Source organism: Candidozyma duobushaemuli (genome assembly GCF_002926085.2).
Source record: "Candidozyma duobushaemuli strain B09383 chromosome Unknown B_B09383, whole genome shotgun sequence".
Taxonomy (NCBI): Eukaryota; Fungi; Ascomycota; class Pichiomycetes; order Serinales; family Metschnikowiaceae; genus Candidozyma; species Candidozyma duobushaemuli.
Genome location: NW_020289895.1, coordinates 1,511,692 through 1,534,842, shown reverse-complemented (window position 1 = coordinate 1,534,842; position 23,151 = coordinate 1,511,692). Strand labels below are relative to the sequence as shown.

The following is a 23,151-nucleotide window of genomic DNA, read 5'->3' as shown; positions in this document are numbered from 1 at the left end:
GAAGCTGGGGAACATGCGTGGACACCTAAAAGTGTGATAACCCCGTCTCCTAAAAGAGTTACTGACCCGTGGTCAGATGGTGAGTCAGAGGAGGGGCAGCTTCGACAGTGCCTTCTTCGGGCTTAGGAACCTAATTCGCCACGGTCGGCGATTAGCCTTGGGAACCCGAAGAAACACCAACCCGGTCATTTGCAGCCATTCCAGTCACCCTTCTAAATTCACAGAGATCTTAAATCCATGCCATGCCCATTGTCAATCGGACTTATTCAAAAAGAGATCCACACATCCCTTATCGCAACCTCGAGGTATCCCACCGCCCTCCATAATCCACAATCCTGCTTTTCTTAGACCTTGGTTTCCACCTTGGCTTCACCTTGGCTGCCACCTTGGCTTCACCTTGGCTGCCACCTTGGCTTCACCTTGGCTGCCACCTTGGCTTCACCTTGGCTGCCACCTTGGCTTCTCGAACAACACTTCCTTTTCTTGACCGTGTTCTCGTGCAGCGTGGCTTGTGCCAAAGCCGAACTATAATAGGCGTGCCAGGCTTCGCTGCCGGACAATATCATCACCACTTTCTCAATCCCACCTCCACATTGTAATACTAACACCTTAATCGTGGCACCCCGGCGGTATTCCCATTGTCGGCAGCCTCTGACGAAATAAGCTTTCTAAAGCCTATTTGCCAAAGCCGACAAGACCCTGGATCTTCGTCATGTAGAGATCGCCGTTGGATCGTCGTTAAACCCTGTAGGCAGCGTCATCAACGATAACTCCAGCGGCAATGCTGGCGCCGACAAAGCCTTCCTGGACGAACAATGCAAGCCTTTGTCCTTCCTCGTATACCCGGCCCATAGCCGTGCTGATCGTTTTGATGTCCAGCTTCTGTGCTTCACGGCAGACAACGTAGTGGCACTTTTGCCAGTCGTCAACGCAGACACCGCCGAAACGGGTAATTCTGCGTTCAAGGCTGGCGGGCATTTTCAAAAGATAAAAACTCAACCCGCTGAAAAGGCCATACCACCGTGGGCCTTCACCAGACTGGAAGATCTGCCGGCATTTGGAGAAACTCTCGGGCTCAAGCTTCCTCGGAACGTTGAGATCGGCAAGGTGTAGAAGAAGTCCTTTTGGGCAGTTGCCGCTCACCAAGTAGCTGTCGCCAAACTGGTCCACATTGTGTGCTGATCTTTGCACGAGCTCTGGATTTTCGCTGCCGACGATAAATCCCGGTTCTATCGGCAAAAGCCGCTTGACACGGATGGTCTCGATCACCCACGCTGGCGAAATAATGTCGAAGCCTTCTTCAAGCCACCGCTGGAGACGTGGCGTGAGGTTCGAGCCAATCACCACGACGCTTTTGCCATAAAGCTCGTCTTTTTTGGGATTGAGCGCCAAACGGCCTCCGTGCAGCCGAACAAGCTGTTTCAAGGCCTCGGCACTCATGCTTTGCAGCTCGTCCGGGTTCCTGTAGTCTGTGGCGATCACCAAATGGAGGTTTTGGAAAACGTTCAGCTCAGCAGAGATTTTGAGCTTTTTCACCTTCTCGTACTTTTCCACAATCAGGTTTTCGCCAGGCCGTTTGTGGTTCCGATTGACGTCCTGGTTTTTATAAATGTCCAGTGCATATTTCGCCTTGAGCTCCTGGTAGTCCTGGAGCGTGATACATTCATCATACTCCTTGTCCTCCCTTACAGCTCTACACCATAAATTGTGGAGGGTAGACCCAGCGGCATACGGCGTTTCGGCAGTCACTTCAATAGACCTTGCCTTGATTTCAAGCACAATCAGGTTGGCCGGGTCGATCCAGTAGTCTGGTTTTTTCGTGCCGAATTGGATAAGTGTGGATGGTGGTTTTTGCACATTATAGTCCTTCCAGAAATTCACCAATTTGCTTTCGATCTGCCGATAAACAGCGTTCAGAAACCCGTTGGCCACCATGCAAAACAGCTTGTAGCAGCCGTCCTCCTCGATATCCTTGAGTCCACAGATATAGGATGTCTTGACACGGCCGATTTTGCCTATAACGACCAAATCGAGGTTTTCGCCGAAATTCTCCAAATACTCCGGCTTGACCTTGATCCAGGTCAGCTCCCGGCTGTACACTCTGTACTTGGAAAGCAAGGATTTCACCATGATGCCCTCGTTTCGCTCGGTAACAATCCGCTGCATATTTGCCTTGATATCTGTGGGCGATTTGGCCTTGACCCACTCGAGAATCTCGAGCCGGTGGGGCACCTCCTTGACGACCTTGTTTATCAAGTTCTTGCGGTAAAAAAGCGGAAGCCCCAGGAGGTCCCTGCCGTTGAGATGGAGAATATCGAAAATGAGAAAAAACGGCCAGCTGTTGTTTCCCTCATAAACGTCAATCACGTCAAACTGCTTGAGGGCTTCCTGAATGGCTGCAGATCGGAGCGTCCCAAACGGCAAAATCATCTCTCTGTCTTTGCTCCAGGCTACCATTTCTCCGTCGAGCACTATACTGTGGACTTTTTCGTCAAAAGCGTCGGTCAAATGCTTCGTCAACGAGCCAATGTGCACGTTTTCCCCGTAAACCAAAGTGTAGTCTCTTCTTCGTCTCGTGTGCCAGCGAAACTTGCCGTCCACCATGTGCATTAGCATTCTGTCACCGTCGATTTTCTCCTCAATGAGAAAGTGGCCCTCGATGTTCTCCTGGTTGTAGAGCTGCACCAACTTGGGGTCCTTATTTTCTTTTTGCAATCCCACCGTCATCCGCTTGCACAAGCTGTCGTAGGAAATGTCCAATTTGTGGGAGCTTTGCGGCACAAACATGTACAAAGGCTGGACACACAACTGGGTGGGTTTCAAACGGACCTCCGGGTCATGGAGTACCCAGAATATCTTCTTCATGTCCTCGCAGACCTTGAACAAATTGTAGGCGTCCGGATGCCACGCCTGGAAAAACGCCCTCTCGAAAAACAGAAGCATCAGTTCCTTGAGGATCATCTGGAACACACAGCGGATCTCGGGATGGTCAATTTCTCCACAAACGGCTCGAGCACCGCCAACTGCTCCTCCGAACGTGTTTTGCTCGCCAACTGGTCCAACGCTTCGTTCACCTGGTCCACATTTAGCGTACTTTTCACCGGCACATTCAGGTCTCTTCTCCGCAGCATGATCCGAGCTATTATCAACGGCAAATCGCCCAATTGGCCTCGCTCATTACTTCCCGCCAAACTCGCCTTCAGCTGAAACTGCTTTTTCCAGTTTTTGATCGTCTGGTAGTCGCTCAGTCCAGGTTGCAATTTGAGCAACTTGTTCACGAGTCTCGTCAACGCCACGTCCTTGACATGGTACTTGCGGCCGTCCCGATTGGGAAAGATGAGCCGGACGGCCGGGTAGATGTTGGGGCCAAAGTGGGTTCGCCATGTTTTCACAAAGTCCTCGATGATCAGCGTCTTTTTGGCACTGACCGTATCGTAGGGCCCTTGTTTTCCAGGTTTGTGGCTTCGAGTTTGAGGAATAGGTCGCTGACAAGGAGGTCAAACGGAGCGTTGTTGTTGAAGTTCTGTGGTTCCTCGACCTTGTCTAGAAACAGTGTATCCACAGACATGACTCTGGGGTAGGTAGTGCAGGTAGCGCACGTAGCGATAAGGTGTTGATGGAGTAGTCTTTGGTGCTTTCCTGACTTTTTTTTATTTTTTTTTTTTTTTTTCATTGTGGAGTCGTGAAGGGAGGATTTAACTTTCGATTTGATGAATGGAGTATTGACGAGTTGTTGGGTGTAGTTTCAGGGCGGTCTGTTGCATGCTCTATGAGAGGATTGTGTAGCGGTTGAGATTTGTCAGATTTTTCAGATTTTTCAGAACTTGAATTTTCTAGCCTTCTAGGTATTTCAAAAACTTTGAAAAGGCAGCTTCAACTGGGTAACCTGGCATTTCTACGTTACTTGAAGGTGGCTACTTGGGGTGCAATCAGATGCACTTAAATGACCAATGAGGTGTATCTCTAGTTGATAGTGATAACCCAACCTACCTTACTTCAGACTTGTTTTCTGCATGAATAAATCCAATTCCACTGTGCTCTGGCCTAGGAAATCGTCTACATGTAGTTAAGGTTTCATAAGGTCTGTTAAGCCAGCTCAACATACAGACACTAGGCAATACTAATGTGATTTTTCTGTCCTTACTTGCATTTCTGTCACTTTACATGTTGATTGATCGATTATTCTGAATCCCCTAGAAAATGTCAATGTAGGTAATTACCATCCTCAGTTGCTCAATGTACGTCAAGCAAGCGTTTGTAGCTATTTGCACAGAAAACTGACCCAATTCTCCTTTCAACTCTTGTACGGTGTTCTCGAGTGTCGAATCCTGTGTCAGAACTTCGAAGTATATCTTTCAGATTCCACGTTTATGCCAATAACCTCTACTACATTGTCCACAGCTACTGTCCGATCACTAATAACCCCAAAAGAACAATTTAACAAGAATTTCACCACCAACACCTTTGACACACTTTGATATCCAAAAAGCCGAAGACTTTGTGCTGCACCATATCATCCACATCAATGGCTGCAAACCAGGCCATCGCCATGACGTCACCGATACTACCCACCTTTCCAGCAGCATTCTACAAATTCCATTCTCCAAAACGTCCAAAACCCTGATAAACAAAAAAAAAAAAAAAAAAAAAAAAAAAAAAAGCCAATCTCCATCCCCCACGCATCACCACACCTCCGATCTCACCACATTCCACATTCCGTGACTCGATAGCTTTGACGGCAGAGTCAACTAGACCGTTTTTCGAAAGTCCTGAAAGTCAAATTTCAAAAACCCAAAATATTTGCATATGCTTTTTCCAAAAACCCACTGAAAATTCCACTGGAGCCTTCTCTGTATGCGGCGCATAAGCGAGCCACATCCTTGCGAATCTCCCACAAAGTGACATCTTTCAACTACTTGTCCCAAATCGACAAATCCACCTTCTTCAAAGAAACAAACACCCTCAAAGTCCATCCACCCCACCTCGTCCAAAGCGAAAACCCCAAATTCTACAATCCCATAAATCCCCCATAGACCCAGGTCATTCAGACATCCATGTCTTCAAATACACCCCGGGTTCCAGAAAACGCCACGCTGGGCACGGCCAGCGGAAACCTGGCTTTTGGTTCTCCGCCAGCAGACCTGCTAAAATCGCATCCTTCGAACCCAAACCTCTCTGAAGAAGGCACCGCAAAGCTGGACTCGAAATCCTACGATGAACAGATCAACAACCTATTGCACGGCGGCAACATCGACTTCAAAACCGTCAACAAGCACTTGGTCAACCACGAAGACACGCTAAAAATGCAGGGTGGCGACGTGGCCCGCTACATGTACCAGCAAATGGATACTTCCCATACGGGCGATAATAGACGCACCAGAAGCTCGTCTTTTCTGAATTTCGACGCCGATTCGAGGAGGGAGTCCATGGCCAGCGATATCAACGTGCCTGGCGGCTTCAGAAGAGAATTTATCATCAACAAGTCTTTGCAGAAGAACAAGAGACCGCCCAACTTCTTGACCAGGAACTTTGTGGAGTTTTTGAGCATATACGGCCATTTTGCCGGTGAAGACTTTGCTGATGAAGACGAGGAGGAGGAGACCGACGACGACGCCAGTTCCGTCAACTACCCCGAGGTTTTCGACGAAGAATCGCTGCTTTTGGCGGAAAGACGCATTCCTCCTCCAAGACACCGCAAAAAGAAGGGCAAGGCCGAGAAAAAGGGCACGGCGTCGCTGGCCAAAACCTTCTTTTTGGTGTTCAAAGCGCTCGTCGGTTCGGGTATTTTGTTTCTTCCGGGAGCCTTCAGCAACGGAGGTCTTCTTTTCTCAACCATTGCTTTGTCTGGATTCGGATTCCTCACGTTCTTGTGCTACATCGTGTTGATACAGAGCAAGGAGATGTTCAAGCGGTCGTCATTCGGTGAATTGGGCTACATCACATACGGCAAGCCGCTAAAGTACTCCATCATGGTGTCGATTCTCATTTCTCAGATCGGTTTCGTTGCAACGTACATTTTGTTCACATCCGAGAACATGACGTCGTTTTTGAAGAATGTCGCCCACGTCGAGGTCGAAAAGTCCACCGTGGTCGTCGCCCAGTGCCTCTTGTTGATCCCCTTGGTGCTTATTCGTGACTTGACCAAGCTCTCCTTCACCTCGCTCATCTCGTCCATATTTATTGTGATCGGCTTGATCATCATTTTTTACTTTTCCGGCAACAAGTTGGCCACGGACGGGTTGGGCCCCAATATCGTCCAGTTTGACTCCAAAAACTGGTCCATGATGGTCGGTGTTGCTGTGACGTCGTTCGAAGGAATTGGCCTTATCTTACCGATCCAGTCGTCGATGGCCCGTCCTGAGAAATTCCCCTACGTTTTGGCCCTGAGTATGATCGTCATCACTTCGCTCTTTGTGGCCGTCGGAATCATCGGCTACACCGCTTTTGGCGACCAGGTCCGCTCCATCATCATCTTGAACTTGCCTCAGGGCAACGTCTCCGTGCAGCTGATCCTCGTGCTCTACTCTGTGGCGGTTTTCCTTTCGGGACCTTTGCAGCTTTTCCCTGCCATCAAGATCGGCGAGTCCGTGATCTTCAACTCCCGCCTTTTCTTGCTGGAGGAACAGAGAAACTCCACCAGTGACGAAGGAAAGTTGTACCGCACCTCAGGAAAGTACAACCCGCACATCAAGTGGTTGAAAAACGTGTTCCGGGCGTTTGCCGTGGTGCTCATCTCGATGATCTCGTACCTCAATGCCGAGAACATCGAGAAGTTTGTCAGTTTCAACGGCTGCTTTGCGTGCATTCCGCTTGTCTACATCTACCCACCGATGATCCACTTGAAAACGTTCAAAAACCAGCCGCTGAGCTTGCGGGCCACGTTGGTCAAAACCTTCGATTGGCTGTTGATCGTCGTGGGCATCATTGTTGTAATCTACACGACACGCCAAATCTTGTTCCAGATCTAGGGTGCCGGTCGTCTGAGTACCAGTGGGAGATGCGCTTGAATCACCGTGAGTCACACGGCTTCGATCCAGGCACAAACTGCCCTTCAAAACCTTTAAAATTATTATTACCAGGCACAGCCAGACTCCGCCTGTTTTCTTTCATAGATTTAAACCGAAATATCACCTTCTCTGCCATTTTGGTTCTCCTCGGTGGATACACGCAGCCATCTCACTTTTCGTGGGGAAATACATACCGAGAAAAGTCCGAGCGAAAATCATCACGGGCACCTTGACGCCAGACAATAACCAGATATACGACCGTATATGGTGCCAGAGCTGCAGATCCATCCCAAATCCGTCCCCCACAGCATAGTTAACAATGACCCCGGTGCCGTCAACGCACAGTCTAATGCAGACGCCGGCAGCAGCCTGCTTAAGCGAAAAGTCTCTCAAAAGAAGGATATGCCGCTTTCGTGCCAGAGATGCCGTCTCAAGAAAGTAAAATGCAACCTAGAGCATCCTTGCTCCAGCTGCGTCCGTTTGGGCGTCGAGTGCATTGTTTTAAGCGACATGAGGAAGAAACGGCCCAACGCTACGTATGTTTCCAAGTTGGAAAGAAAGATCAAGCAGATGTCGACGTTTTTCAACAAACTCGAGGCGCTTCCCACGCCCCAGGAAAAGCAGAATTACCTTGATGCCCACGCCAGCGAGTTGCATCTGGTTTTGCAAGAACCGGACGAGGACGAAAAGACGGAGGAGGAAACTGAAAAAAAGGTTTCCATCGAACCACAGCCAGCCTCGAAAATCCGGCCCGTTTACGGCCCCACGTCCGTCTACGACAACGACCAGGACCACCGGATGCAGCCTGTAAGCGACAAGAAGGGCACCCACAACATCACCGTTTTAAACCAGCTCAACAAGTCCCCAGACATTCTCCACTGCCTCAAGCTCTTTTTCACCTGGCAGTACCCGGACCACAACATGTACGTTTTCCGAGAAGCGTTTTTGATTGACTTTTTCAACCCGAAACCAGACACCTTGTACTGCTCCCCTGTGCTAGTGCTCAGCATATGTGCGCTAGGAGCCCGGATGTCTGAAATCGACACTATTTATAACCGCTCCAAGTCCTTCTACAACGAGGCCCGGAGCCTCTTGCTTCTGAGCTTGGAGCACCCGTCCATCACCCACGTGCAGAGCTTTCTTCTTTTGGCCTTCTACGATATCTGCAACGGAAACAACTCCACCGGCTGGATGCTTTCAGGAAACGCCATGCGGATGGGTTTTGATTTGGGCTTCCAGCTCCATCCGGAGGTGTGGTTTTTGAAAAACAGAGGCGCCTTGAAACAGCTAGACGTGGCGATCAGAAGCAGGATCTACTGGGGGTGCTACATGGCTGACCACTTCATCAGTCTTATTTTGGGGAGGCCTTCATTGTTGAAGCTGTCGGACGCTACGATTCCCGAAACGGAGGATTTGCCTGAATTGGCCTGGATCAAAGAGTACAAGTATGTTCCCGATAACGTCACCAACATCTCGGACCCGCTCAAGAACATCATCAACTTGATCAACATTTCCGATAACATGCTCAACGATATTTTCACAAAGGGCGACCACGGGCCAGACCACCAGGATCTCGACGGTGACGACCTCAATCTCGTTTCTCGTCTTTCCATGTTGTACGCCTATAACGACCAGATCATGAAGTGGAAACACAACTTACCGCCGGATCTCAACTGGGACCAGGAGAGTTTGAAAAGAACTTCCGACAATCCCACCGTCTCCGGCGTGCGCTACTACTACTACATCTTGGTGCTTTGTCTCAACCGTCCTTTTGTGGGTATAGCCCGAAACATCAGAAACAAAAACCACCTTTCGCCAGCTGTCGTGTGCACAAACGCCATTGACGAGATCTACTTGGCCATCCAGACGTTTCAGAAAGCCCACGGGCTCCGCAGAGCCTCCATCTTCATTGTCTACTGCAGCATTTTGTCGATTTCGGTGATTCTCTTGACCACCACCTCAGAGCTGCTAGGCCAGGACAAGAAGGAAAAGCTTATATATTTTCTCAATGTGCTTGTGGGCTGCTCCAAGACCTGGGCATTGGCGGAAAAGTCCCATAAATTAATCAGAGGCAAGCTTCTGTTGCAGTTTAGCCACGACCCCGATTTCAACCCAGACACTAGAAGACCCAAAAAGCCGAAAACGGACCGCAAGAAGGTGCCCAAAAGGAACCCCAGCGAAAACCCCGTGGTGGTCAAAATGGAGGAATCCTCCTCGGACGCTACATCCAATGCTTCAGAAAGACAGCACCCCAGTCCTTTTCAACAACCCGATCCCTTCAACCCAATTCCAAACATCCCAGATACAAACTCCGACGATCTCGATTTTCCTCCCTTGGACGAGGCAAATGTCGAGTTCTTTGGTCCCCCAGTGCTCATGACTTCAGATCTTTTCAACGAAGACTGGGAAGCGCTTTTCCCAGATTCCATCTTCAGCTCCAAGACCCACGAACTGTAATATACTACACTAATGCCGTCGTGCTTCGTAATTATTGCTATGTAGATCAGCCCGAGTTGGCCTTGCTGGAAAGCTCGGCCTGCTTCACAAGGTTTTGTGGAGCATCCTTGCTGTCAAGAAGAACCTCAATGAGTCTGATCTTGTCGTTCTTGGCAAAATCCTCGTTTTTGAAAAGGTCGTCAAGCTCGTTGGCCTTGCCCACAGTAACAGCCTCGTAGTTTTTGGCTCCGAAGGTGGGCAAAATCAGCTTGTGGTCCCATGGCTGGATGTCGTTGTACTCTGCTTCTGGACCGTGGATGTACTTCTCGATGGTGTAGCCGTCGTTGTTCAAAACAAAGAGGTAAGGCTTCAAGCCGTTTCTGACCATGGAGGAGATTTCCTGAACGGTCAACTGCAAGGAACCATCACCAACAAAGAGGATGACTCTTCTGGATGGGTCGGTTTCCTCAGCAGCTGCAGTAGCACCAAACGTCGAACCAACAGTGTAACCAATAGAACCCCAGAGAATCTGCGAGATACCCAAAACGTCCTTTGGATACTTGGTCTGGATGATACCAAACGAAGCGGTACCGGTCTCGGTGATGACAATGTCTCTTGGCTTCAAGAACTTGGACAAACGGTGCCATAACCATCTCTGGGTGATCAAGCCTTCAGGCTGGTCCTCGTGCTCGAATGGGTTCTTGACAATATCCACTGGCTTGTAGGTCGCAGTGGCCTCCTTCAACTTAGGCAGCTTCACGAGCTCTTGAAGAACTTCCTTCATGGCAACCTTGGGGAAGTAAGCATTTCTGATCTTGGTGTGGTCCGAGTGGAACTCAACGGTGTTTCTGTTCAACGAGTACGAGAACGAACCGGTGTTGAAGTCACTGAGCAAGGCTCCCAAAGAAAGAACAAGATCAGACTCCTCGACCGATTCCTTCACATCATCGTAAGACAAAGATCCCACGTAGACACCAGTGAAACGTTTTCCACTCTCATCAATGTTTTTCGTGCCCTTAGCCATAGGCGTTGTGGCGTACTTGAAGTTCGTGACATTAATCAACTCGGCAGCTTCCTTACTGGCATCGTGTCTGGCGCAACAAGCATCAATGAGCACCACAGGGTTCTTTGCCTTGCTGATCAAGTCCAAGACGGTCTCCAAAACCTCCTCCTGGGCGGAAGGATCGTTCTTAGGAATCGACAAGTCAATTGGCTCGTTCAAACGCTCTTTGGGCACTTCAACATCCACCATGTTGGCTGGGAAAGCCAAATAGCCGGGTCTCTGGTGAATATAGGCCTCTCTGATAACTCTGTCAATGACGTAAGGGGCGTGAGCAGGGTCATCAAGAACACCTTCAGTCTGAGAGATGTTTCTCGACATGTTGCCGAAAACAGCGAAATCACCATTGCCCAAGGTGTGGTGCAACAACAATTGCTTCTTCTGGGAGTCAAGCGAAGGAATACCGACAATGTGGATCGTGCCCACGTGTTCAGCGTAAGAACCTGCCACACCATTGAGAGCTGACAATTCACCCACACCGAAAGTGGTGACTAAAGCTCCGAATCCGAGACCAGTGCTGCTAGCGTTACCCTTGACTCTAGAGTAACCGTCAGTGGCGTAAGCAGCGTTCAACTCATTGGCACAACCACGCCACTTCAAGCCGTCAACCTCATCAATCTTATCAAGGAGAGTCAAATTGAAGTCTCCGGGGACACCGAAGATCGACTTCAAGCCAATGGGCTCCTGGCGGAGTCTTTCAAACAAGTATGTTCCGAGGGAAATGGTTTCGGGCATTTTTGAGTGGTTTTGTCAATCAGGGGCAAAAGGTGCCCTTTTAAATGATCCGGCGCAAATAAGGTTTGTACACCATGCCTAGAGCAATTGCTATTTAGCAACCGATGCAATGCACCACGGCCAGGACCAGCTCGCTCCGAGATCGCCGTCATTGTTCGGAGGCCAAGTACAACAGACGCCATGTCATGCTATAAGCTTCGGAAAAACTCCACTTCTTTCTTTTCGGATTAGTTTGGGCAATTTACCAGGGTTGCTGTCTTCGGGGGTTTTTCCGAAGGGTGTCAAAATGACGTTATCTGCCGTCGTGCATACGCGCCTAGCTGAGAGGGTCCCAGATTGTCTCATCCACAAAGTATAGCCAATTGAAAGTGTTCCACGAGCTGATAACTCCGAAGCCGCAGTAGACGCTATAGATCATGAGTTTGAGAAACTCGAGCTGGCGAAGAATCTCGAATTTGTGCTGGAAGAGGTCGATCATGCTGGTGAAAAAAACCACCGGTAAAAGGCCCAACACATAGAGATTGCTGACTCGTTCAACCATGTAGCCTGACTGCTGAGCTAAATGGCTAGGCACACGGACCACTTTCCTGAAGTGGAAGTAGAAGATGATGAACCAGAGAAGCGTGAAGACCACCTTGATGAGCCATTCCTCGCAGGTGAAGATAAGCGGGAACAAGGATACGTAACCGCATGCAGCGAGGAGGTTGAAGCTGCTCAAAAGACGCTTGTCTCTGGTAACGAGGAAGGAAATTGGGAAAATGATGATCAACACGGCTTTTTCGTGAACGTGCCAGCCGAAAAGGAAAGAAGCGTAGCCGCACAAGGTCAAAGCGCCAATGAATCTCTCAAAAGTAGGCTGAAGGAAAAGTGGAATGAGCGCCATGACCTGGTAGAAGAGGGTGAGCAAGAAGGTGAGCTGTGGTGTGATTGTAGGCAAAACCAAGAACTCAATGTCGCCCACAATACCTCTGGTTGTGGACAGAAGGAGCTTTTTGTTGTTGAGGAGGGAAGGGTCGAACTGAAGAATGCGTTGAAGTGGGATTCTGGAAAGCGGGACCCTCTTGTAAATCTGGATAAGCACTCTGTCAAGGAAGGAGTAGAGTGCCCATACGTTTGGCGCCCAGTACGCATGGGTAAGGCCTCTGCTGAACGGAAAGAGCCTCTCGAGCATCTCTGGAATGACATGGTAGTAGATGAAAGGGCCAAAAGCGACGGTAAACACGCCAATAACCACCGAGCCCAATTTGAACAAATTGCGCCATCTCACCAACCGCACGGCGTTATGGGCAAAGCTCTTCTTTCTGTCGTAGTTCAAGTTCAAGCAGTATGCCCTGAGCAAGTACACAAACACCGCTGGTGCCAAGTACAAGTAGATGTGCTTGAAGCAAAGAAGAACGCTGAACCAGAAGCCACACCACAAGAACTTCTCCAAACGGGCACAATTGATCATAAGAACCAAGAAGCCGTAAAGCACACCATTATACTGAAAGTGGATATGGTCGATAATCAACAAACCAGGCGATAAAACCAAACTCAGCGCCACCACAAACGCCCTTGCGGCCGCCTGGTTCAGCTTGGTGCTGCTGACGTACCACTGCAACGCCAAAAACAACACCACCTCTGAAACAACCACGCTGAGTCTCTGAAAGATGACCGTCGGGAGACTGTACAAGCCCATTTCGACAATTGCCAAGGCGCCGTCGTCCCGGACGAGTTTGGGCACCAAGTACAGCAAAAAGCACTCGTAGTAGGCGAAAAGCGGCGGGTAGTCCAAGGTCCACTGGGACGTTTTCTCAAGGTACCATTGAGCCACTGGAAGGTTGTGGGTGATGGCTAGCCAATTGCGGTGGACGTCAAAGTCCGTGGAGTGGTAGCCAATCAGAAGCAAGGCTTTGAGTGCCAACAGGACTCCCCATATGTTGAGCAACAGGTACGGTTTTGTGCGTTCTGGGTTTTTCTCAGTCATGGTGGTTGGTGAGTTTTTCGCGGTTGGTGTTGATCGGGTGAGGATGTGGATGGTGGGGGGTTTCAAGTGCTTTATGAAGTTTGGTTTTTTCAGGTGAATTTGGAGTTTTGGTGGAGGGTTGATAGTGGGTGCATTGGAGTTTTGAAGGTTTTTGGTGTGGAAGTGGTAGTTTGTGGGTTTATGGTGCTGGTGTAAATGGCTGCAAATGGGTTTTTCTGCGAAGTCTATGATTGGGTTGGTTTCAGAGTTCGATAATTAGTTTTTCTATGAAAAGTTGTTTTTGAAATAGTCTTGACTTTATAGGAAGAACGGTTTTTGGGAAGTTTGGCCCTTTCAAGCCGTTATTCTACTCATATCAGTTCCCTCACCGTATCGTACATTAGCGCTCTAACCATATCAAACCTCTGAGCAGTATAAATAGTTCTGCATTATTTCGGGTGCCTTACTTGGCTACTTGTTTATCTAAATATGATTCTTTCAACCGGTGTAATATGGGTCAAACTGTCCGGCTGATTTCACGAATGAAGTGAGGATTGGTCGATCTTAGTGATTAGATGTTACTCAGAATGCTCGACGCAAGCGTCGATGTTGCAGTTAAAGTTTGATTTCGAAGGGCTTCCATTGTTGGGGACATAGATGCTAGTCAATGGCAGTTAACGGTGCACTCGAAGGAAGATAGCGAAAAATTCATCTCTTTTCTTCAATTGCCAAATTTTCCAAGAACTACTGATTACAACGACTTGTGACAACTGGAATTGCTGAAGAGTTCAGCTGAACTGCTAGGGAAGAATGGCACTCTTGGTGCTTCAGTTGAGAGTGTAAGGCGCTGTGATGAAGTTTCCCTTGGTTATCCAGCCATACCATGTATCTGAAAGCAAAGCTTTTCTCCAAACACATATATTGTCGCTATAATGTACCTAAAACTTGCATTCAATAGTACATCGGCGTGATTGAGCTACTAGTGTTTCTGTGGTAGTTGATTTCATTTAAATTTTTTTTTTTTTTTGTCATATTTCAATTCGCCGAAAACCCTATACACCGCTCAGTCTATATAGTAAAACCTCAAATTGATAGCCCAGTGCTCCGTAGGCATATGGGCCCCTGACGCCACAACAGCGACTAGGAGACCGACCAGATGTTACACCTTCACGGGTTCTTGAATGTGGTCGCAAAGAGCACTATGAAGAATGGTAAAAGCGCCTCTGATGTACTGCTAACAATGTAGGTCCGCATACTGATAAGCTCATCCTCTACCTGGAATATCGTGCTGCAAATGGCAGCGGCGATAGTGAGAGAGCCGAAAACGGCAGGCTTGCCTCGTCTTCCTCCTGCCCAGTATATGGCAACGGGAATGGTCAATAAGGAAAGCAAAATGGAAAGCATATTTGCAATAAGAGCGGCTGAGTCCTCAGTGGCATCGTGCAATTCTTTGCAGTGATTCTCGCAAAGTAAAATTTTGAAGTGATCGGCTAATATTTTATCGTACGAGGACTGGAACATGTTTAAATGAGACATAAATTCGTGCTCCAACTGCGCAACTCTGTCTTCCATTGCGGAGTCTGGTTTGTGCCGATTGTAGCTTTGTATTCCCTAGATTTGTTGAGCTTCTTCAAGAAGTCCTCGATATGAAAGATTGAGGCAAGCTGAATCTGATTTTGATAGCTTTTCAACCAGACTGAAGAACCTGCTTCTGGGGTGATGATGAACGAAAAATGACAGCAGGGGAAAGCGGGTCTATAAGTACTTCGAGCTCCTTGCAGCCGTAGTTGCCCGAAAATGGGAATCCACGGATATAACAAAAAAGTCATGTACCAAAAGTGGAGAGGTGACAGATTTGGGTAGCTTGTTTCACCCGAGTTCGGGGAAGGTTACATAATACTTTTTCACCCCACCCGCCAATTGCGGCTAAAAGTGGCAAAACGCTGCCTATTAACCTAAATGGATGTTTTGACTAAATATCATCAGAATAGTATTAGTGCTGGTGGAACGAACTGAAAATATGCTTCATACAAAGTTGTAGGAGACGAGAGACATTCAATTGAGGAGAATTCGGTTAACAAACCGTCCATTCACATGTTCGTGAAAAATATTATTTTGGGTTGGTTCTCGGGGTTATCCTTAAAATTCGTATCGGCAGAAATAGATATTCGATGAGTTTCGCTAGAAGTGCATCACTGGCGCAAGATCTCCTATGCTAAAGTTCACCTTATTCTTATATCTCATGGTTCATCTATAGGGAACTGTAATTGAGAATCCATTTATATGTGGAGACCAAATACGCTTTAAATTCAGCTCAATCAGGTATACCTGAAACTAGCCCTTCGGCTGGTGTGGCGAAGGAAGCCTCATGCATGAAGCCGCACCCCTTACATGGGAGGCATTGCCAACCCCTTTTGAACTTTAAATCGAATTTGTAAAATGTACTTTCTATGCTAGTTCTTAGCCCTTCGGCGCTCAATCGGATTATGCAATTGACTGACGAGGTCACTTTTTGGCAGATTGTTGACTTTGGTATCTGCATATAACCAAGCCTCGATGCAACAGATCCCCGGAACAAAGGAAACTAAGCGACCCGCGTCAACATATGCAAGTCTCGGTAACACTAGTCACCTAGTGAATTAACCGAAGCGGTAAGGCGAGCAAATTACCTCAAAATCAATAACTCAACGAATGCAAACTTTGAACGAGCCTAAAATGTGTCTCAAATCTGACGCAACTTGATGTAATTCTACCCGTATAGGTGCCTCCTGCCCCTCTTCCTTCAAACCACATAGAGCCGGTATTCCCACTGGTAGCAGAAAGTCTGCCCTCCTGATCGTAAGGATACACGAGACATCAACTTTCTTAACCTTTGAGGCTCATCCTCGGTGAGCGAAGATTTGACATCAAGGGGAATTTCACCGACAATAATTTCTCGAGGTAACCGAAATCTCCGAGCATTTGGACTGCCATCGACACTTTCCTTAAAACCATCCCACCGAATCAAGGGAAACTTCTCACTTTTGTAGCTCAACAAGATTGTCTTCTCCTTCTCCAAAGAATGCTTTTCCTCCAGGAGCGTCATCTCAATCCATTCTATCAGGATTTTCATATCGTCTATCGGCATATCATGACTCGCTTCGTCATAACTTTGAGCAACAGTGAAGCTTATTTCCATGAATTCCGATAGCTTCATTCCGGGTTTCACTATCGTCGCCAACGTCCACTCTTTGGCTTGAGAAAATCTTTGACTCTCCATGACTGAGATACAAAGAGAAACTGGAATATCCGAGCCGCCTAACGCAAAAACACAATCCCTTGGTACTCTCTTAAATCGCGCCAAACAGCACGTCGAGAGAGATTGCACAACTTGACCGCCTACCATCAAGCAGTTGGATGCGAATGGCTTTCCTGAATTGGATGCATCACCACCAGGAACGGGCAGTTCCGTAACCGTCGATACTACACTGGCCTTAACTTGATTCCTCCAAATAGAAAGCGAGTAGTTCAAGCAAGATTTAACATAACTCACCAAAGCCGAGTTCGGAATGAGCGGAGCACCTCTGTCAAGCCGCACTATGAAAAGCATGCCCGTATTTCTACCCTTTGAGTATGACAGAAGCATATAACGCTTCAAGTGTGTCTTATAATAAGCCAAGGTCTGACTGTATGATGCAAGTAAACGTTGAGTATCCCTCTTACTTGATGGAACCCCAGTAAATGGCCAATCCCAACTTAAGTCGGTGTCTTCATAGTACCTAGAGAGCTCATAATCCTCGTCTCTTATACGTTCAGACTTTTCTTGAGCCATGTTCAATTCGACAAATGCCGTGGAAGTGACTTTTCCAATTTTATCGTGGCTGAGCTTGAAAGTTGCTTTCAAGCCATAGCTTCTAGTGAGATCATTTGTGAAGAAAGTCGGACCTACCATAGGCAATTCACACGAGTACATCTTTGCCAGAATTCTCAGCGGCCTTTTTGAAAGCATGATTGACTCAAACGGCTTACCCTCGAGAAGCATTTTTGTCCGGACATCTTGGAAAACCTCCTCATGATTATGTGTACTCGTGAACTCCTGTAACTCGATTCGAATGTCAGTTATAATGAACGGCTCCTCGAAGCTGTCGTCGAGCTCAACCGATCCCGTAGCTCGAAAGTCCAAGGATAAAAAGTCCGATACACGCATTCCCGGTAGCACTATACGATGACACAAATCTTGTCTAAAGTGAGGAACAGGTCTAAATTCCGCCCGAAGCTTGATTGACATATCTTCGTCAATCGCACTCACTGATTCCATGTTCATTTCGGAGCCAAATCCCCTGAGCCGATGAGACATAGGGAATTTGGGACCAGGAATGTATTGTTTTCTGATTCCGGTTGTGAAAAAACAAGTAGCTAGGGCTGGCATTGGCAACTCATGTCTGGACCAATCGTAAGTGATAAATGTCCGACAAACCTCAAATAGAACCCTGGGAATAGTAGGATCCGGGCCCGATCCGAATGTGGTGACGCCATTAGCCAAGCGGGCATTTTCTATATGTACCTTTCGTTCAGGGCTGTTGAAATCTGAACTGATAAGCTGAAGCTCACTCACTTGGTGATATTCGCCGTTTATCTTGAGGCAATTGACCAGAAATGAGCATGCCTCGATCTCCAGTATCCTTTCCATTTCTGCCAACATCTTTTGATGGTCTGACCCCAAGTTTTTGAAGCTAAAAACGGTGTCCAACTTCACCTGGGGATTGACCTTTTCAACCTTATCTTCAGAACGGGGCTTGAGTAAAGAACGTAACGATTGCATTTGTCAGTTTTGAAAAGCAAGAATCTTGTATCAAAATCATGGGATATCATGCCTTTTATAGTTAGGAGCATAACTTAATAATAATTTCATGACGAATTGCAGTTGCCGTACTGGTATTTCACGTCACGCATTGAAATAGGAAGAGGAGATGATCCTTGTACTGTACCGGCAGTTTCAGTTGGGCACTAACATAAAAATATGTAGAGGGTAAGCGTAATTTTTCAAAAAGTGGCTTTTTTTTTATGGGAAGAAAGAGAATCAAGTCAGAGTTGATAAACTATATTATTGGTGTACGGGCCTAGTTACCGAAGAACACCCACTTGGAGCCACAAAGATAAAAAAAAAAATATTAATTATCATTTGCAGTCAAAAATAAATTTTCACAACGCAGGAAAGCTACTTCGTCCAAAATCTCAGGCAGGAGGGTTTGAAAAGTCAGTTGCAAGATTCTCAGGTCCTTGATTGTGGTATATTCGTCACCGTAGCCATGAAAGTCACAATTTTGATTGTCTCCTTTAGTGCTTAATGATTTGTAGAGCCCACTTGCAAAATCGTGGAAATTTTTCACACCTCAGTTGCAAGAGGTTTTCAGTGTGGCCTGACCTTTTGTACGTATTAAGTCTATTCAGGGCGGTCAGTACTTTTTGAAGACCCAAATGATGACAAATTTTTATGCCAGTGCCTTCTTATGGCTTCAACTCAACCTATTGAAGCCGACCCTGCCATTTGCAATATGTCTAGAGGCATCATTGGTCATAGCATTTCAGATACCTGCGACAAGGGCAACAAGCGGATGGATTTTTTATTTGATTACTAGGCGAACGGGATGGATGGACTTTGGTGATTTTGCTTCTTAGGGTCTATGAGGTCCAGTTAAAGTGACATGATAATTAAGTGTCTAAAGAGTTCTACTATAAGTGAATTCCCAGTCAGAGAAAAATATGCATGTCTCGAAAAATAGGTATATCCTGGAGTTCTACTTGATAAGTGAATGCCCTGAAACTAGTATACAACTCATGATTCTAGCAAGGCTATATAGGGACGATTGGTTCTGTTAATTCTACGATATAGAGCCCACTGCCCTTGCTAAGCTTTCCTGCTTATGATGATTTTTCAAATGCTGCTTTGTGTTCAGGCGATTGTCGTTCTCCTTTGGTCGAGCATGGTCTATGGCAATGATGACATAATCAACTCAGAGAAGTATAGCGAAGATGAAATGTGTTTCTTGAAATACAACAATCTTTTTGCTCAAGGTGATGGTGGAAAAGCCGCCATTGGTTTGTTGGATGATGATTTGGTGCATTATAATTTCGCTGCTGAGAAAGAGTACTCTGAGGCATTGGAGGACCGTGAAGAATTCTTCAAAATAGTTGTTGAGAGTGAAATCAACAAGTAGGATCCTGAAGCAGACTACTGTGAGTTTTGTTAAATGCAATGGAAAGGGATGATAGGAAGTAGATCAGGAAACGTCTGTATTGAATAGTATTGAGGGTTTAACTTTTGGCTGAATTTCGTGGAAATGATTCTAGACGTTGTAGCGTCAATTTATGGGTGATATTGCAGATACCAAATGTTTTGACTCGTGATTTTGAAAGCTCATTCTCTTTGTTGCAGCCAATTCCCCATCTATATCAATACCCAGGATAGTCCGACTATCATTATTAATCGTTGAAGAATTAACCAATTGGTTTTTATTCAATATTTCGGCAAATGAGTGAATTCTGATATCTTGCTTTTTGTTAAGTCACATCTCTACATCCACCCACTACCCAATCTCCAGACTCAATGGACCCATTGACCAATCGTAATTTCAAACTTATTGAACATTTTCATTTCCGTGCCAGTTCAAAATTCCAACTTTTCTTGGCCACACTTCAAAGTTTATTTAATTTTACCGTTTCAAAATCATCCCGGTCCACATTCCAGTTCACGTTTTCTCCTAACCCTGAACCCTGCGTACTTCCCCAGATCGGTGCAATTGTACAGGGAAACTGAGAACCGCCACTACTACTTCTTTTCTTCAAACAAAACAAACACACCATAAAAAAAAGAAAATGTTTGGCAAAGACTACTCCGCTCTCGAGGAAATTAAACAGGTGATAGCGCCTGAGCAGTTGGAGATTTTGAAAAACCAGCTCGAATCCGAAGACCCACAGACCCCGGAGTCTCAGTTCAACTATGCCTGGGGACTCCTTAAAACGGACAGCTCGAGAAAACAAAAACAAGGAATTGACATTTTGACTGTTCTCTACAGAGACGTGCCACGTATGAGGAGAGAGTCGTTGTACTACTTGGCATTAGGGAGCGTGAAGATCGGGGAGTACTCGAACGCCAGAAGGTACGCCGAGACGCTTTTGGAGAAGGAGCCTGAGAACACGCAATTCCAGGCGTTGAAGAAGGCGATTGACGAGCGGGTCACGGAGGACGGGCTCATTGGGCTCGGAGTGGCCGGTGGCGTTTTGGCCGTTGGGCTTGGCATCATGGGAGCCGTGCTCAGGAAGAAGAGATAGGCCTGGTATAGACGGGAGGTTGAGGGGATGACGATGGAAGCAAGGCGGGCCTTGGACGGACCATACGAAATACACGGTATGATGAGGGGGGTGTAGGCGGCCAAGGAGGCCAATTTGAGCGGAATAGGGGGATTTGACCGTGCTGTGAAGTCTTGCTTTCGAGATATCAAGAGTGTTTCGTTCATTTTTGGGGATCCAAGATTGAGTTTTCCAAGTGTAGCGCTATGGTAAAGCCATAATGCCACCTGAAGAGGACTAGGGGGTTCCAATATAGCTCTTAACGACAAAAGACTCAGTTTTGGGTGATTGAGATGTCATATCTATAGGCATTGGGGTTCACCGTTGAAGGTCCAGTGTTGGTATTGCCTCTCACCCAGTACCTTACTAGCCACTGAGAACCCATACTACCACCACCATCACCACCACCACCACCACTGACATCTTACCCAACAAAACTCCACTCTTCAATCTACTAAATATCTCATAAACCGAAATCAAATACCATCCCTTCTAAACAAAACCAAAAGTTCGCTGTTGCCCCACCTCATCTCCATCGCATCAACTCCACATTTGGGTGCGAATACTAACCACACGGTTCTTCACCGAATGAACCACAATGCACTGCTTGCTAACAGAATTGCCGCTACAGTAGTAAAGCATTTCAACGAGGCGCCCGCCAAAGCTGGAAAACCAGTCATTCGTGCCAATGGCGTTCCCGAATGGACAGTACTAGCAGGTCTAGTAACACTAGAAGGCGATAAGATCGAGGTGATCTCTGTTGCCACTGGGGTAAAGGCACTACCAGACGACACAAGAAGGTATTCGAAGGGCTGGATGGTCCACGACATGCACGCCGAGATCCTCTGTCTTCGAATGTTGAACTATGTGGTGACTGAGGATGTGTTGAATGAGAGGCAGGGAAAGGATATGCTTTTGTTGGAGAGGGGAGAGAAGATGTTCCGATTGAGGAAAGACCTCAAGCTTTGCCTATATGTCAGCGAACCGCCGTGTGGCGACGCGTCTATGAGCTATGTGGCACAGGGTAGAGAAGCCTGGGAGGAACCTCCATCAAAAAAGACCAAAATCGAACAACTGGGACTCCACAGAGGCCGTGAAAGCTTCGATGTTTTGGGCGTGGTTCGAACCAAACCAGGCAGAGCCGACAGCAAGGTGACGCTATCGAAATCGTGCTCCGATAAGCTTTGTCTTAGGCAGGAGACTGGGGTCCTCAATTCGATCAACTCGGCGTTTGTGGAGCCCATATACCTTGATTTTCTTGCTCTTCCCGAAGCCAAGTTCCAGCAGGCCGACTTTGACCGCTGTTTTGGCAGAATTGACCCGAAAAACGGCGTATCTCTCCAGCCATTGCTATACACCGAGGACCCATACACGTTTCACAAGTCAGAAAAGGCTGTTCCGTCGCCATTGAGCCTTGTTATTTGTCCTCCGCTCGAAATCAGCCAGGCCTTACTGAACGGAGCCAAAAACGGCGGTTTCATCAAAAACAAGCCACCCAAACCCCACGGCGCCAGCATCCTCTGCAACCAGAAGCTAATACAAAAAGCAAGGCCCTTACTCCAAGAGATAAATTTTCCAACTGGAGACCTGCCGGAATCCTATTGTGCCCTCAAAGATAGCAACCCTCAGAAAGACCTCAAGAACCACCTCCACAGCCTCCTCGGCTGGACCAGAACTACACCAGACAACTTTGCTCTCTAATGCATGCACTATATACCCGTCTAATCGCTGTCCGAAGCAGAACCCTCGTCGTCCAGAGGCTCCTCGGGCACCTCAGGAACCATGGAGCCGTACTCGGCACTCTCCAAAAGGCTCCGGAGCTTCTCGTTGTCCCTGACGTAATTCACCGGCTTCAAGCCGTGCCTGTCGACGATCTTGGCGTCGGACCCGGCGTCCACCAAGTTGTCGATGATGAAGTATCCGTACTCTGGCTCGTCTCCAGCAAACTTCACCGCTAGGTGCAACGGCGTGTCGCCGTCTCGGTTCAACGGATCGATCTCCACGCCTTCCACGTCCAACACCGCGTCTATGAACTCCCAGTTGCCAAGCAGGGTGGCGATGTGTAAGGGGGAGTTGTTGGTGATCATTTCTGTGGTGGAGTTGAGGAGCAGCGCCAATTGGTCTGGCTCGACCTCCTGCTTGATGGTGGTGAAAAGCTCCACATTGTTACGGCGAGCACACTCCAAGATTTGCTCCTTATACGATGCTCCTTCGTTTTCAGACATGGTGGTGAAGTTGGAGGTGTAGCTGCTCTGTTGGCTACTCGCTCGGCCAGATGCAGGCGAGTCTTCAGACGACATGTAGTGGGTCAGATAAGGAGGAGAGCTAGCATTGGAGTTTTTTTTATTCATTTGTGGATCTAAATGGGATGAAGGCTGATGGTTGCTGCCGGTTTTGCTGGGTTTCTGTTTTGGCAATTTGGGTATGTGGGCTGTGCTGCGAATGGTTGCAAAATCGGCAACATCACCACCGGTCGTGGAAGCAAAATGATTTGGCGCTCAGAATTTCAAAAGTTTACTTTCATCATTTTTGCGGAGATGATCAAAAGTCTGTTGGAAAGTCACTTTTTATCAGATTTGTCGATTGTTGGCCTTCATTTCTGTCTAATTACCACCATAAAAGGTCTTAAACAACCCATG

General features: G+C 47.4%; 10 protein-coding genes across 10 annotated transcripts; 4 read left to right on the top strand and 6 right to left on the bottom strand. All coding sequences in view use genetic code 12, as the record gives it.

Annotated features, from left to right (window-relative positions):
• Nucleotides 1-738: 738 nt before the first annotated feature.
• Nucleotides 739-3,568, bottom strand: LIG4 (DNA ligase (ATP); the record flags this gene model as incomplete). The annotated part of the gene is made up of 3 exons (XM_025480660.1): nucleotides 739-2,979; nucleotides 3,003-3,398; nucleotides 3,425-3,568. 3 exons carry the CDS (start codon nucleotides 3,566-3,568, stop codon nucleotides 739-741), a joined length of 2,781 nt encoding a protein of 926 aa, XP_025334960.1.
• A 1,486-nt stretch (nucleotides 3,569-5,054) lies between these two features.
• On the top strand, nucleotides 5,055-6,968 carry CXQ87_002142 (uncharacterized protein; the record flags this gene model as incomplete). The annotated part of the gene is made up of 1 exon (XM_025480659.1): nucleotides 5,055-6,968. The coding sequence occupies one exon, from the start codon at nucleotides 5,055-5,057 to the stop codon at nucleotides 6,966-6,968; it is 1,914 nt and encodes a 637-aa protein (XP_025334959.1).
• Nucleotides 6,969-7,271: 303 nt separating this feature from the next.
• On the top strand, nucleotides 7,272-9,464 carry TEA1 (Tea1p; the record flags this gene model as incomplete). The annotated part of the gene is made up of 1 exon (XM_025480658.1): nucleotides 7,272-9,464. The coding sequence occupies one exon, from the start codon at nucleotides 7,272-7,274 to the stop codon at nucleotides 9,462-9,464; it is 2,193 nt and encodes a 730-aa protein (XP_025334958.1).
• A 46-nt stretch (nucleotides 9,465-9,510) lies between these two features.
• On the bottom strand, nucleotides 9,511-11,238 carry CXQ87_002140 (alpha-keto acid decarboxylase family protein; the record flags this gene model as incomplete). Its single annotated transcript, XM_025480657.1, has 1 exon — nucleotides 9,511-11,238. One exon carries the CDS (start codon nucleotides 11,236-11,238, stop codon nucleotides 9,511-9,513), a length of 1,728 nt encoding a protein of 575 aa, XP_025334957.1.
• Nucleotides 11,239-11,554: 316 nt separating this feature from the next.
• ALG8 (dolichyl-P-Glc:Glc1Man(9)GlcNAc(2)-PP-dolichol alpha-1,3-glucosyltransferase) lies at nucleotides 11,555-13,204 on the bottom strand (the record flags this gene model as incomplete). The annotated part of the gene is made up of 1 exon (XM_025480656.1): nucleotides 11,555-13,204. One exon carries the CDS (start codon nucleotides 13,202-13,204, stop codon nucleotides 11,555-11,557), a length of 1,650 nt encoding a protein of 549 aa, XP_025334956.1.
• A 1,146-nt stretch (nucleotides 13,205-14,350) lies between these two features.
• CXQ87_002138 (uncharacterized protein) lies at nucleotides 14,351-14,755 on the bottom strand (the record flags this gene model as incomplete). Its single annotated transcript, XM_025480655.1, has 1 exon — nucleotides 14,351-14,755. The coding sequence occupies one exon, from the start codon at nucleotides 14,753-14,755 to the stop codon at nucleotides 14,351-14,353; it is 405 nt and encodes a 134-aa protein (XP_025334955.1).
• A 1,210-nt stretch (nucleotides 14,756-15,965) lies between these two features.
• CXQ87_002137 (uncharacterized protein) lies at nucleotides 15,966-17,984 on the bottom strand (the record flags this gene model as incomplete). Its single annotated transcript, XM_025480654.1, has 1 exon — nucleotides 15,966-17,984. One exon carries the CDS (start codon nucleotides 17,982-17,984, stop codon nucleotides 15,966-15,968), a length of 2,019 nt encoding a protein of 672 aa, XP_025334954.1.
• A 2,054-nt stretch (nucleotides 17,985-20,038) lies between these two features.
• On the top strand, nucleotides 20,039-20,494 carry CXQ87_002136 (uncharacterized protein; the record flags this gene model as incomplete). Its single annotated transcript, XM_025480653.1, has 1 exon — nucleotides 20,039-20,494. The coding sequence occupies one exon, from the start codon at nucleotides 20,039-20,041 to the stop codon at nucleotides 20,492-20,494; it is 456 nt and encodes a 151-aa protein (XP_025334953.1).
• A 606-nt stretch (nucleotides 20,495-21,100) lies between these two features.
• CXQ87_002135 (tRNA-specific adenosine deaminase) lies at nucleotides 21,101-22,213 on the top strand (the record flags this gene model as incomplete). The annotated part of the gene is made up of 1 exon (XM_025480652.1): nucleotides 21,101-22,213. One exon carries the CDS (start codon nucleotides 21,101-21,103, stop codon nucleotides 22,211-22,213), a length of 1,113 nt encoding a protein of 370 aa, XP_025334952.1.
• Nucleotides 22,214-22,233: 20 nt separating this feature from the next.
• CXQ87_002134 (uncharacterized protein) lies at nucleotides 22,234-22,737 on the bottom strand (the record flags this gene model as incomplete). The annotated part of the gene is made up of 1 exon (XM_025480651.1): nucleotides 22,234-22,737. One exon carries the CDS (start codon nucleotides 22,735-22,737, stop codon nucleotides 22,234-22,236), a length of 504 nt encoding a protein of 167 aa, XP_025334951.1.
• Nucleotides 22,738-23,151: the final 414 nt, after the last annotated feature.